Source organism: Miscanthus floridulus, chromosome 8 (genome assembly GCF_019320115.1).
Source record: "Miscanthus floridulus cultivar M001 chromosome 8, ASM1932011v1, whole genome shotgun sequence".
NCBI lineage: Eukaryota > Viridiplantae > Streptophyta > Magnoliopsida > Poales > Poaceae > Miscanthus > Miscanthus floridulus.
In genome coordinates this window covers 87,128,168-87,139,873 of record NC_089587.1, presented here as the reverse complement: position 1 = coordinate 87,139,873, position 11,706 = coordinate 87,128,168, and the positions used below count along the sequence as shown (strand labels likewise).

Genomic DNA, 11,706 nt, shown 5'->3' with positions numbered 1-11,706 from the left:
ATAATCCAGCAGTACAGTATGTTCACAATAATAAGTCAAGTGGTGCTGCCAAACACATTGACATAAAGTATTATGTTGTGAAAGATAAAGTCCAGGATCATGTCATAAGTCTTGAGCATATAGGTACCGAAAAGATGCTCACAGATCCGCTTACAAAAGGCTTACCACCCAACGTGTTCAGAGAACATATAGCCGACATGGGTTTAAGGGAAAGCCTATAATTTCTGGACAAAAGAAGACACAAAGTTAAGTATCTATTTTAGAACAGAGTGGTGTGTTGTAGCTGTTAAATCTATCGGCAATTGACCGTGACGATGAAACATGCTCTATGAGCTAATCTGTAATGGAGTGAACAAAAGTAAATGATATGAAATTGAAAGATGGTAGGAGATCAAGGGGAAGATTGTTAGATTAATCTCTAATCCCAAACTGGGCCCAACGGCCCAGTTGGGCCTTTGATCCGCGCCCTGACCGGGGGCGCCCAGCCCACTATGGCTGGAAGACCCCTGTCACACTGCGCAATAAATAAAGGTAGGGGCCGACGGCTCTGAGTACGAGGTTCGCCTGAGCCGAGCTCCCCACCGACAAACCCTAAACCCGATCTAGTGAGGGGCGCAGCCAGTGACGGGAAGCACCTCCATCACAGCACTGCGCCGCCTCCGGACTGCGTCACCGGACTCCACTGCCTTCACCGCCGGTCGCCACCGCGCATCACCGACGCCGTCTTCACCGACCGTCGTTGCCCTAGCGCAGACACCGATTCCATGGCGGACGCGAGCGGATCCTCCTTTGCGGTGTCAGGTTCGACACGTTCTTCTACTCCACCCCTCTCTGTCTCTCACTAGTAGATGTTCTAGGGCTCATGATTCTATTCAATAGCAAGCAGACGTGCTAGTTCTATGCCTAGAGATCCTGTTCTAGGTCTAACAATTAGTAGAAATGATGTTGCATTTTTTTATCAAAAAAAGAATACTTTTTTTTCTTATATGCACTTCTTTTAGGGATACATACTGAATTCACTTTTGGATCCATTCAAAAAAAAGAGTGCTTGGACAGGTGTGAATGTAGCTTCGGTAGGCCCATGTTGTTTAGATCCACCATTGGGCTGAAAGTTGATACTTAGACTCCTTCGGACCATGGGCTTCATTCTCATATTACTTTTATTCTGCAGGACGTACGGCCCATCAAAAGCCACTGCAGGTTTTGGTCCTTTTAATTCTTTGGTACTTACGGAAAACACGCAATGATCAAAGATTTAATACTATCTGTTGTGAGAGTTTTCTTCTTCATGAGGATTGTGCCACTGATGAATCTTACAGTTTAACTGTTGAATATGATACTCCTTCCTTTGCTAATCCTGTGCATTTAGGCCTTAACAGTCTCCCTTCTCCAGACTCCAGGTTCAGAATATACTTCTCTGGTGGCACAGGTTGTTGATGGTCCTTTTTTTTTTTTTTTGCCAAAGGGCCTCTAGTCCAACTGGTTAGAGCGTCCCGGCGGCACTCCTCAGGTCCTGGGTTCGACTTTCGGTGGGAGTGAATTTCAGGCTAGGGTTAAAAAAAATCCCCTCGTCTGTCCCACGCATAGGTCTAAGGACCGGTCCGGTCTCACAGGGCGACGGTGCCGCTGTGTAAGGGTGGGGCAGAGATTCGGGGGTTTTCTGGGCCTGCGTGATAAGGTCTTCTTTTTAATGCAATATCTGGGGGTGGTCATACCCTCGTAGTTCCAGTTTTTTTTTTTTTTTTTTTTGTGATGCTTCTGTTTGCTTGCGTGGTTGATGGTTCTCAAGCTCAAAACCAAACTGCCATTGGTGTGCTAATCGCCTAATCCTAACTACTCCAACTTATGGTGTGCGTTCGGCTTCTTTTTTGCAGGTTGCTTGCTCCATGAATCTTGGATCCTTCGGAGGCTGAAGCACATCCCTCTTGCTTGGTGTCAAAATCGCTAATGCGCTTTAACTTGCAGGTGGCACAAACTTGATAAGAATAATCAGATTCTTGCCTCAGCTGTTCAGGCTGATTATTGACGTCAAGCTCCATGTCATTGCTCAGGCTAATTCTTGTTGAGATAGAACAAATCAATAGACACACAGGCTAGACATTGCTGATTGTTTCGGATCAGCAAGACACTTGCGTCTATATATGGTGCCTTATTGATGGCCATGTGAGCTTCGCTAATCGATTTCGTACAGTAGAACTTCACATTCAGGTGCACACGTATGGTAAAAAAATAAAAAAAACAAAGAAAAAAAAACTTTAGCATGCATGATTTAGCTCATATGCGAATAGTTGGTGCTTGATGACATTTACAAAGGTTGGATGTGCCATAATCAGATCCGAGGTCTGTCAGACCAGCGATAAAACAAAACAAAAACAATATTCATGGAACTAAGTTCAAATATCAGTTACTACCATCCATGTACATTCTTCATTAATTAATGTGCAAAAGCACTCCATTGCCTTTCCACAAAATATCACTCAGCAAATAACATCATGCTAAATCATCTGAAGTACAGTGCACGCTTTTGTCAGCAGCTACCTCTTTCTTCAACTTCTCCCAGACTTCTGGACCCTTTTCATGTTTTAGGACCAGATAGTTAAAAAACCGCTTCTCTGAACAAGCTAATAAGGTGGATAGAGCAAAATTAGGAGGAACCAGCCCTCTTTCTTGCAGCCAATTGTACATTAGAAACCTAGCTTTGGTTCTCTCTATAGTGAACGACAAGAACGCGGGGTATCCAACCAGAGCGCTTAGAGGATATGATGTCTCATTTAAAAGGAAAGATATCTTGGACTCAAGGACATGTATCTTCTGATTCAGAACCTGCGGCGCTACTTTGATCATGTTCGATACATCCTTGGGCTCAAATCCAATCTTCACCAAAAAGTCAAACCGATCTTGTAGCTCATCACCCTTACCACGGAAAGCTTTTAGTGCCTTATTCATATCATCAGAGCCTTCCTCAAATCCTATGTTTTTCAAAAAAATCACCTTCTCCTTCAGTGATTTCTCAGTCCTGTCACAAGGCGGTAGGCGGTTGACCTTTAACCCTAATGCATATTTCATCAGTTCACGTGGCTCTTCCATTATAATCTTCCACAAACGCTTCTTCCCCACATTGAGATATGTAAGAATGCTGTTTGCCTTCTTCACTCGAGCAGAACCCAGCATTGATGCATTTGCTACCACAAACTTCTTAATATCCTCCTCGCTTACATCAATGCCAGTTAAGAATAGTATAACACTCTGTATGTTCCTTGCGAAACTCCTGGCCTGTACATCTGGGAAGTCCATGAAAAGATTAAACAGATCTTCTTTTCCAGACCCTGCTTTCAGCATGATGGCAACTGCCCTAAACAGTACCTTTCCAGAACCATCCAACAAGAAATCTGGGCGTTGCCTGATCAATTTACCAATACCCTCCTTGTCGAATCCCAATTCAGTAAAAAATTGAGGAACTTCAACCATCTTTCTCCAATTATACGACTTCTTTATAGATAAGAATTGACCAATCCAGTCTCTCTGAATGCCAATGTCATCTAGCCACTTTATGATCTTCAATTCAGCGAGTGGGCCACGTGTCAATACAGCAGGACAACAGGTTACAAGTTTTATCACAGTGGTCTTACTGAACCCTAGATCCTCAATAGCTCTTAGCTTAGATGCAAGCACACCATCACCAAAACTGAAAACCTCCCCAGCATCCCTGTATATTCCCCCTATCTTAGTGCGCATAACCCCATAATTGCAAAGAACATGGTAGTTTTCCAGCAATGTCTCGTCATCGGATAGAAACATGAGATCCTGAGGCAGAAAGGATTCATACTCACTCGGCTTGAAGCCGATGCTCTCGAAGAATGGCTCAAACTCATTGATCGGATAATACCTGAACAGACGCTGCAACGCATTAGTGGCCCTCTCATCCCTCATCTCCCTTGTCTTCACCTTTGACCTGAACACTGCCTCATCCCCCTCCACAGGGTCCTTGATAGCATCCTTCACCTGGTTCAGCAGCTTGCTCACAAAGGCAGGTGAGTGCTTGCTTATATGTTCGGCATCCGAAAAGCTCAGCCCCCTGGTGACATGGAGGTACTCCATGAAAGTCTGCTGAGCGGTCCAGAACACCCGCATCTTTTTCATTCGCCTGATCTCCTCATCTACCATTGCCACTGCATCAGCACAATCCAAGGGTTTCTCACCCCTAACACGTGCAGGAGCAGCCGAGTAAGCCCGCAACTGATACCCATGACCAGTTGGGGTAACCCCCCACCAATTCAACACAGCTGATGATTCTTCAACATCCCGGGTATCAGTAGCAAACCGGTGTGGTGCTCGGTACGGCTCACCGTGCTCCACAATGAGTTGAACCAGGGGAACCCGCCTGAGGCCGCGACCGGCCCTTAGTGCGCTCCGGAGGATCATGGGGAAACCGAGCTGGAAGCGCTGGCAGGACGGCAAGAAAGGCGCCAACTTTGGCGTGCTACTCCACGGCCGCCATCGATGGCGACTCCAGCTTCTGCACCCTCAGCGCCCAGTCTGCACGCGGAAATCAAAACGACAAATAAGGCAAATGTTAAGATCGATATCTCCCACGGGGGCAAGATGCTTAGTACCAGAAGGAGAGCGTACCAAGTGACGTAGCACGCTGCTGCTGCTGAGGCGGCGGCGTCAAACGGTCGCCGGCGCAGATCGTGCAGTGGCAGCCGTTGCGCGAGCTCCTTGGTTGAGTGGGGCAGAGCAGATGAAGCTGCGGCAAAGAGGGCGCAGACTGAGCGAGGAGGTGGGAGGAGGCAGGCTGCTGGTGGCGCGCGGCGGACGAGACGGTGCGGCCAGCGGCGGCGGAGTTGAGTTGCGGTGGGGACATGGGGTTTGGGTGTGCTCCGGCCGCCGGGAGTGGAAGCAGCTGATGGGCCGTCGCGCGCGGAACAAAGCCCAGAAAAGGATTTTTATTATATCTCGTCCTTTGCAGAATTTAATTGCCTCAAACGAAAAATTGCAAAGAAAATATAATCTTACGGCCAATCGAAACGGTGAGATTTAAATTACGTCACTTCAATTGGCAGGATTCTTTTTTTTTATCTGTAAATTAGACAAATCTAGACGCTCATATATATTGACACATATTCACACCCCTATTAATGCGCACATACCCTACCATTAGGAGTATATTTGAAAGATTAAGCCGATAAATCCCAAGATTAATGGATCACTTAGAAAATTAGAATTTTTCAATATAAACAATGATGAAGATAAATACACAAAAATCACTAAGCTTGACAAGACCTACAACTTTATATTTCATAACATTTTCTTTTTCCTTGTGCAAATAGTAATCTTTATTTCATAACATTTTCCTTTTTCATTTGACCTCATATGGAGATAGATTTCTTTTGAAAATTAAATCTTTTCATTTGACCTGATATGGAGATAGATTTGAAAATTATAGAGATCTAGGGCCTGTTCGGCAGGACTGAAAAATACTGTTCCGGCTGATTGTTGTGAGAGAAAAATACTGTTCTGGCAGGACGTGAATAGTGATTCTGTGAGAGGGAAAACAAGCCAGCCGGCTGGAAACAAGCCAGCCGAACACAGCCCTAAAGATAGCTCATAACGTTTTGTTTAAAGCCATATCAGTGCCAAAGCGGCCACTTGGCAGACCGGTCTGTTCACGGAGAAAAAGTTCTGGTTCGAACATGCCTAAGCCAAACTTGTGCAGACTAAATTTTTCACAGCTTCAGCAAAATTTCATCGACAAACTTCTCTTTTTTGAGCGAAGACGAGCCAAATGTCGTCAGGTTCAGCACTCGGACCCTACATGACAAACTGATGTGCAGTTTCTGGATTTTGGTACAAACACACAAGCATACCAGATGGCTAGCAATTTATAGACATATATTTTTCCTGTTCATGACACTTCAGCAACTGAGTCAACCACCATTCTTCTACCAGATCATGGTGTCGACCAAGCATACATCAATGAAGTGAACATGAGACATCCAGTTAGCTAAACAACCAACCACTGTATACATAAGTAAATAAGTTCGAATGTAGGTCCCCAACAAAAACAAGCACACCAACTCAAACGCATTCACAAGTTACAATAAACAATGACCAATCAAACAAAGGCCGAGGCATAACCCCCTGAACCCCAGCAAAGTGCAGGTAAAAGGTCTGCTGCACTGAAGTCCATATTACACACACCTGGGGTGAAAATGTAAAAGACGAAGAGAAATGTTGGTGGTGTACAATGCTTTCACGGTAAGGGTGCCTATGACCCAAGTCTCCTTCCTCCATGGTTCAGCAGAACAGCCTCAGGGAGAGGGAGAGCAATCCAATCCTGCTCAAAGATCTGCGACAATACACAGCATACTGAACCCTAACGTGTTCAGTAAATTGATCTACTTGTCAGCGTGTCGCCGCTTGTGTCTCTTGTGGCCATGGTTACCGTTACCACCACGAGGCCTTTTATTCTTTTTGGTGCTACATAAAAGCAACGGAAGATAATTTTCAGTTTACTTGAGGTCTCGCTAATAGCTATTAGGATTGAAATCAGCATTTAATTTATGAGAAACTAACCAGAAGGTCTCTACTAGAAGCCTGTATATAATGAAGACAGGCAGAGCTAGCAAAGCAGAAGCCTGTACATAAATAAGTATGTTTGTTAGATGACCACTAAAGCTGTGGTTCCCTGCCGAATTAATGTGGAGTGCTTACCAGGAACCAAACTAACTCCTTCGTTGCAAATGATTTTGTTATGTCATGCTGGTGAAGGTAGTCCATGATGCTTGCTTGAGCCTACAAAGGAGAACATGTTAGAATTTTGTCACATCAGTTTTTTTAAAAGAAAAAATAAAAAATATCACATGATAGAAAGAACTAAACATATATAACAACCAGCTAAAAGTATATCAAAACAAAAGTTAAATTCATTAACTTAATGAAGCAGCTAAAAATAGAAGAGAACACAACAAACTATCAAGAGAAGGGCTATCATTTCTAGACCCTATGCAGAAACATTTATACAGCACCCTTCAGGAAAGAAGGCTAAAATAAGGGCATGTCCCATGGCAACCATAAGCAGCTCGGCATGCTACATCTAGAGGGTAAGAGGTAAGACTGGGGAGCAGATATGCACACGTCACACGAGTTGGATACCAGATCAAAGTGTGGCTTTAGGCTACAGCTACTACCTACAGCACATGGCAGAATAGGACATATTGAAACGGCATACAACAGGAACTGGAATGGAATTAAAAAAGAACCACAAACCTGTCGATGGTATGTGGTTGCCGACTCAAGAAATGACCCATATGCATGAATTGCTCTCTTAGTGTATGGCTTCAGAGTAGTTCTAACTTTCTCAACATGTGGCTTAGTGATCTCAGCAATTTGATCAATGTAAGGCTTAGAAAACTTCTTGACTTCCTGGATCAACATAATCAAATAAATGAATATCAGCAACTGCATATGGATTACTATAATCAACACGTTGCTGCCCTTGAAGTAGTGGATGAAACTGTATATATTCTTGAAACAGAAAATGCAGCAATTACCTGGTAGTAGGGATGAGCGAACTCTTTAACTTTGACAACATGAGGTGTCACAGCATCTCTTGACGACTCGTAAAACTCCACTGATCTTGTTGATACCTTCTGTACATAAGGTTCTGCATTTTTCTTCAGGACAACCAATTTTTCCTTGACAGGAATCCATTTCTTCAATCATAGAAAGTAACAATGTCAGCAAACTGTCAGTGCAAGGTAAAACAAAAGAGACTAAGTACATGAACAGATGGGCATTACCATCTTAGCAGTCTCAATATGAGGTTCAGCCCATTTCTTTGCCTGAGCTGATTTTTCTGAAGCCTGAAATATTAGATATGCAGACATATAAATGGTAGTTTTATTTGTGCAATGCATTTTGAATTGAAAATAAAAGCAGTATGAAGAGGCACCTTATGCAGAACATTATGCACAGCAGGTTTTCCATGTTCATTCCAGTGGCCTGATACAACCTCCTACAAATGATGATAAATACAGCGGTGAGAGATCATGAGCATGTAAATTCCATGAGAACAAAAATTGCATTGATAAATATTTGTGGTTCCGCTCTTACCACATAGTGAGCATACTGTGCCGCTAACCAAGGTGGCAGCCATGCTCCATGAACCTGAAAAAGGAAACGAGAATGAATCATAAATATGCGGTAGATGGGAACAAGCAAGAAAAGACATCATCGAAGACAAGCATTTGCTGTTCAAGGCAGTAGAACTACAATATGTATACTCTGCTTAGCCTAGTCTAGGTAAGTAGGTAACGATTATAACTTTAAACACACTAGTGAAGTGCCAAGCAACAAATAGTGCATCTTAAAAGGTATGTAGCTATTATGGAACAAAAGATTTATCGAAACTTATCTCTAAAACTGGTAGCGAACCACCCAACTGGAGGAAATAAATGTCTTGATAGATTACTACAAATAACTTTTGGGAACCACAATAATTTATGCAGATTGAACTTATTTGTTCTTACACTACTTTGTGATTGTTTTTAAACAGAAATAGTAAATAATAAAGCGAATGAAATATGGAATAGATCAGTAGTAGTAGTAGTAGAGGATTTCAACATGCTTTGCCTAGTAAAATGATTTTGTGGAATATAAACAGACATGTTTGCACTCTGAACACCATCCATACCCGAGAGTATAAAGCAAACCTGCACTGCAATAAATTTAGTAACTTTTTGTCTTATTATATGTTTGTTAGTATGCTCAGATGATGTTATTACATTGCTAAAATTTCTAAATTCATTAAGTACAACTGATGATAGCGACAGAATATATCCTTACCTCTGTCAGCTGTTTTGCCTTAGCAGTTGCTTCTAACTGCAACCTCATCAATTCCTCCTACGATGTGAAAGAACAAATATGTAACAATACCACAGCAACCAGGACAGCAGTGCATTAATAATAAACAAACTTGTTGCATACCTCGGCGACTTTAAGAGCACGTTCTGTCTTCTTGATTTTGCGTTTTTGCTCCTCACTTTCCTTTTGGATCTAGCAAGGACAAAATATAAGAACAATGCAATCCAACATCTAAAGTATCCATTTGGTTGAATGGTCTTTCACCAAATGACTTCAATAGAATTTAAAATTTCAATGGACTTCAGACTCTAGTATAGATATCTAATTTAATGATCTGCTAGTGTCATAAGAATGTGTTGCAGGCTTGTATATAGCCAACTAGAAAGGGAAAAGCAGATGGCATATACACTTACAGTAGCACATGAAATTAAAAAGAAGTTGACCACAACTATTCCATAGACAAGGATTATGCACTTACTGTATTAAGCTTTTCATTCAGCTCTTCCACCTTCTTCTCTGCATCGTTGGCCCTAGATTCTAGTGCTGCTTTCTGGCTACTTTGTGCTTCAATATCCTTTTTGAGCTTGTCAATCTAGAACAGGAGAAAAATAAAATGAGAAATCGTAAACACATCTAGCACGTTCCAAATGTTCATGAACTCTTATAATCTATACCTGCTTCTCAAGCTCAACAGCCTTGGCATTGGCCTTGTTAGCCTGCTCCTTGGCAGCTACAGACCCTTTTGCCTGTACATGGATAAGCATAAGTGCACAGTTATTTGTAAGAATGTTTAAGACCAACTGTTGTGTTTTAAATTGCATACCTGGAGAGAAGCAATCTCGCCCTGCATAGAGGTAATAGCCTTTGACTTCTCCTCAATGGCTTTCTCCAGGTTCTTGATGGCATCGTCCTTATTCTTCAGTAACTGAGATCGCTCTGCTACGTCTGACTCTGTAGCATGAAACCAATCATAATGACGTTTTACTAGAAGGGATCATTACGTGCGATTTCAATCTGTATGACTCTAAATTGAAATGAATTTGGTCACATAGGCTAATTTAGAATGCCAAAGTGGCATAGTAAAGCAAACTGCTTTGCTTATGACAGAAACAATACCACAATGAAAAGATATTATTTCCATGCCGTGGCACAGTTTGAGTCTATACTCTTCAGTAGTACAGGCGTCTTCAGAGCACCATTAATTTACTGTTTTACTGCAATTAATATTGCTAGACTTTCCCGAGCTATTCAATTCAATTAAGACTACGGGCCTGTATGGTCTGTGTGAAGTGTATTTGGTTGGAATTTTCAGTACACGTCAATGAAGCAGGCCCCAAAAATTATTATGGCAGTGGTTCACCATCCAACTGATCCAAGGCAAAAGCACAAGAGCTGCAATTACACACTGGCCCACCGCCCACTGTCGTAAATGTAACAGTAGTAGTAAATGGGAACTTTTGTGTAAACAAAATAAATAAAGTAAAGTAAAACGGCAGCCAGAAAAAAAAGCTAGTAGAAGTACTATGTGGTAACGGTGTATAAACAACAGAAGGAGCTGGGTATTTTTCCCTAAAATGAGCAGTTTCCTGAAAAAGAGAGAATTATCCAGTTTTGTACCAAAAAGAGAGAATTATCCAATTTTGCATTCATCCCATGGTCGAAATCAGCACGAAGGGAATCAATAAAATCTCGCAGCACCCCGAGCTCCTCGATCAATCGAGCAAAGGCAGACGCTAAACCCCCCACCAAACAGATCCGGGTAGCTCACCAACCACCGCGAAATTGAATTGGGCCCTAAACTTCGGAGCTCAACGGAGCGGCGTCAATCCAGTGAAACAGCACGAATTAACCTAGCCGCGAGGCATAAAATCGACGATTCTACCACCACCCGCCCCAACCCAAAACATCCCGAGAGCAAAATCAAGCGCGCCCCGTGGATTCGAGGCTTGGGCACTGACCTAAGGCGGAGATCTTCGCGCGGAGCTGCCCCAGCTCGGCCCTGAGCGCCGCGGCCTCCGCAGCCTCCTCCGCCCTGAGCGCCGCCGCGGCCTCCACCTCCCTGAGCGCCGCCGCGGCCTCCACCGCGCCGGCCACTGAGTCCGCGGCCACCACCGGCTCCTCGGCGTTCGCGCCGGCGCCGGCGATCAGAAGCGCCAGCACCAGCGCCACAAGGGGCCTCGAGATCCCCATCCCCGCGAGCCCCTCGCCGACCACCAGCTTCTCCCTCCCCCTCCGCCTCGGCGAGGCTAATCCAATCCTTGGTTCCAACGACGCACACGCGGGGGGAGGAGGGGACTCGCGAACTCGTGCGTGCCCGCCCGCGCTCGTGTGCCCGCCTGCCCGGTGTCGTTCGTTCCCTCGGGCGCAGGCAGGCGCGCCGCGCCGCGCAGATCTTTTTGATGACGCTGCGAGGTGGCGGGCGGGGGCACGTGACCTGGTACGTGGTGGCGGAGCGGGGGCGCACGTGGCGGACAGCTATTGGGTCCGAGACGTGGGGGCGTGTACGGGCATGGAGTCACTGTGCCGTGGGGCCCGGGACGCTGCGGCCGGTGTCAGGTGGCGTGCCGGTATCGGCCACGACGACGACATGGGAATCGTTTTCGTGGCCGCGGAGTTCGTAGTCGTAGGAGCCTCCGTCCCGTGGTTTCCAAATGGCGAGCGTTACCTTCTTGGTTTAGCCATTGTTTAGTTACTCAAAATATAAACTTTGGTACTATGTAAAAAGAAGATTTCTCGTCACATCAAATTTACGGTACATGCATGGAGTACTAAATGTTGACGAAATCAAAAACTAATTGTATAGTTTGGTTGTACTTTGCGAGACGAACGTTTTGAGCCTAA

The 11,706-nt window shown here is 44.3% G+C and overlaps 2 protein-coding genes across 2 annotated transcripts; both read right to left on the bottom strand.

Moving 5' to 3' along the window:
* Positions 1-2,274: 2,274 nt before the first annotated feature.
* On the bottom strand, positions 2,275-5,189 carry LOC136472859 (transcription termination factor MTEF18, mitochondrial-like). The gene is made up of 2 exons (XM_066470570.1): positions 4,630-5,189; positions 2,275-4,536 (listed from the first exon to the last, which is right to left on the bottom strand). The coding sequence occupies exon 2, from the start codon at positions 4,420-4,422 to the stop codon at positions 2,491-2,493; it is 1,932 nt and encodes a 643-aa protein (XP_066326667.1). The 5' UTR covers positions 4,423-4,536; positions 4,630-5,189; the 3' UTR covers positions 2,275-2,490.
* An 811-nt stretch (positions 5,190-6,000) lies between these two features.
* Positions 6,001-11,249, bottom strand: LOC136476889 (spindle pole body component 110-like). Its single transcript, XM_066474856.1, has 14 exons — positions 10,824-11,249; positions 9,689-9,816; positions 9,540-9,611; positions 9,344-9,457; positions 8,989-9,057; positions 8,848-8,904; positions 8,116-8,169; positions 7,955-8,017; positions 7,803-7,865; positions 7,554-7,715; positions 7,270-7,425; positions 6,715-6,795; positions 6,577-6,638; positions 6,001-6,480 (listed from the first exon to the last, which is right to left on the bottom strand). Exons 1-14 carry the CDS (start codon positions 11,053-11,055, stop codon positions 6,399-6,401), a joined length of 1,395 nt encoding a protein of 464 aa, XP_066330953.1. The 5' UTR covers positions 11,056-11,249; the 3' UTR covers positions 6,001-6,398.
* Positions 11,250-11,706: the final 457 nt, after the last annotated feature.

Excerpts from the sequence above, each read along its gene's own strand:
- LOC136472859 (XM_066470570.1), bottom strand. The coding sequence starts at position 4,422 with ATGATCCTCCGGAGCGCACTAAGGGCCGGTCGCGGCCTCAGGCGGGTT.
- LOC136476889 (XM_066474856.1), bottom strand. The coding sequence starts at position 11,055 with ATGGGGATCTCGAGGCCCCTTGTGGCGCTGGTGCTGGCGCTTCTGATC. Across the intron at positions 7,716-7,802 it reads ATATTGAGACTGCTAAGATG|AAATGGATTCCTGTCAAGGA; the intron begins GTAATGCCCATC and ends CTATGATTGAAG. Across the intron at positions 6,796-7,269 it reads CAACCACATACCATCGACAG|GCTCAAGCAAGCATCATGGA; the intron begins GTTTGTGGTTCT and ends TCTCCTTTGTAG.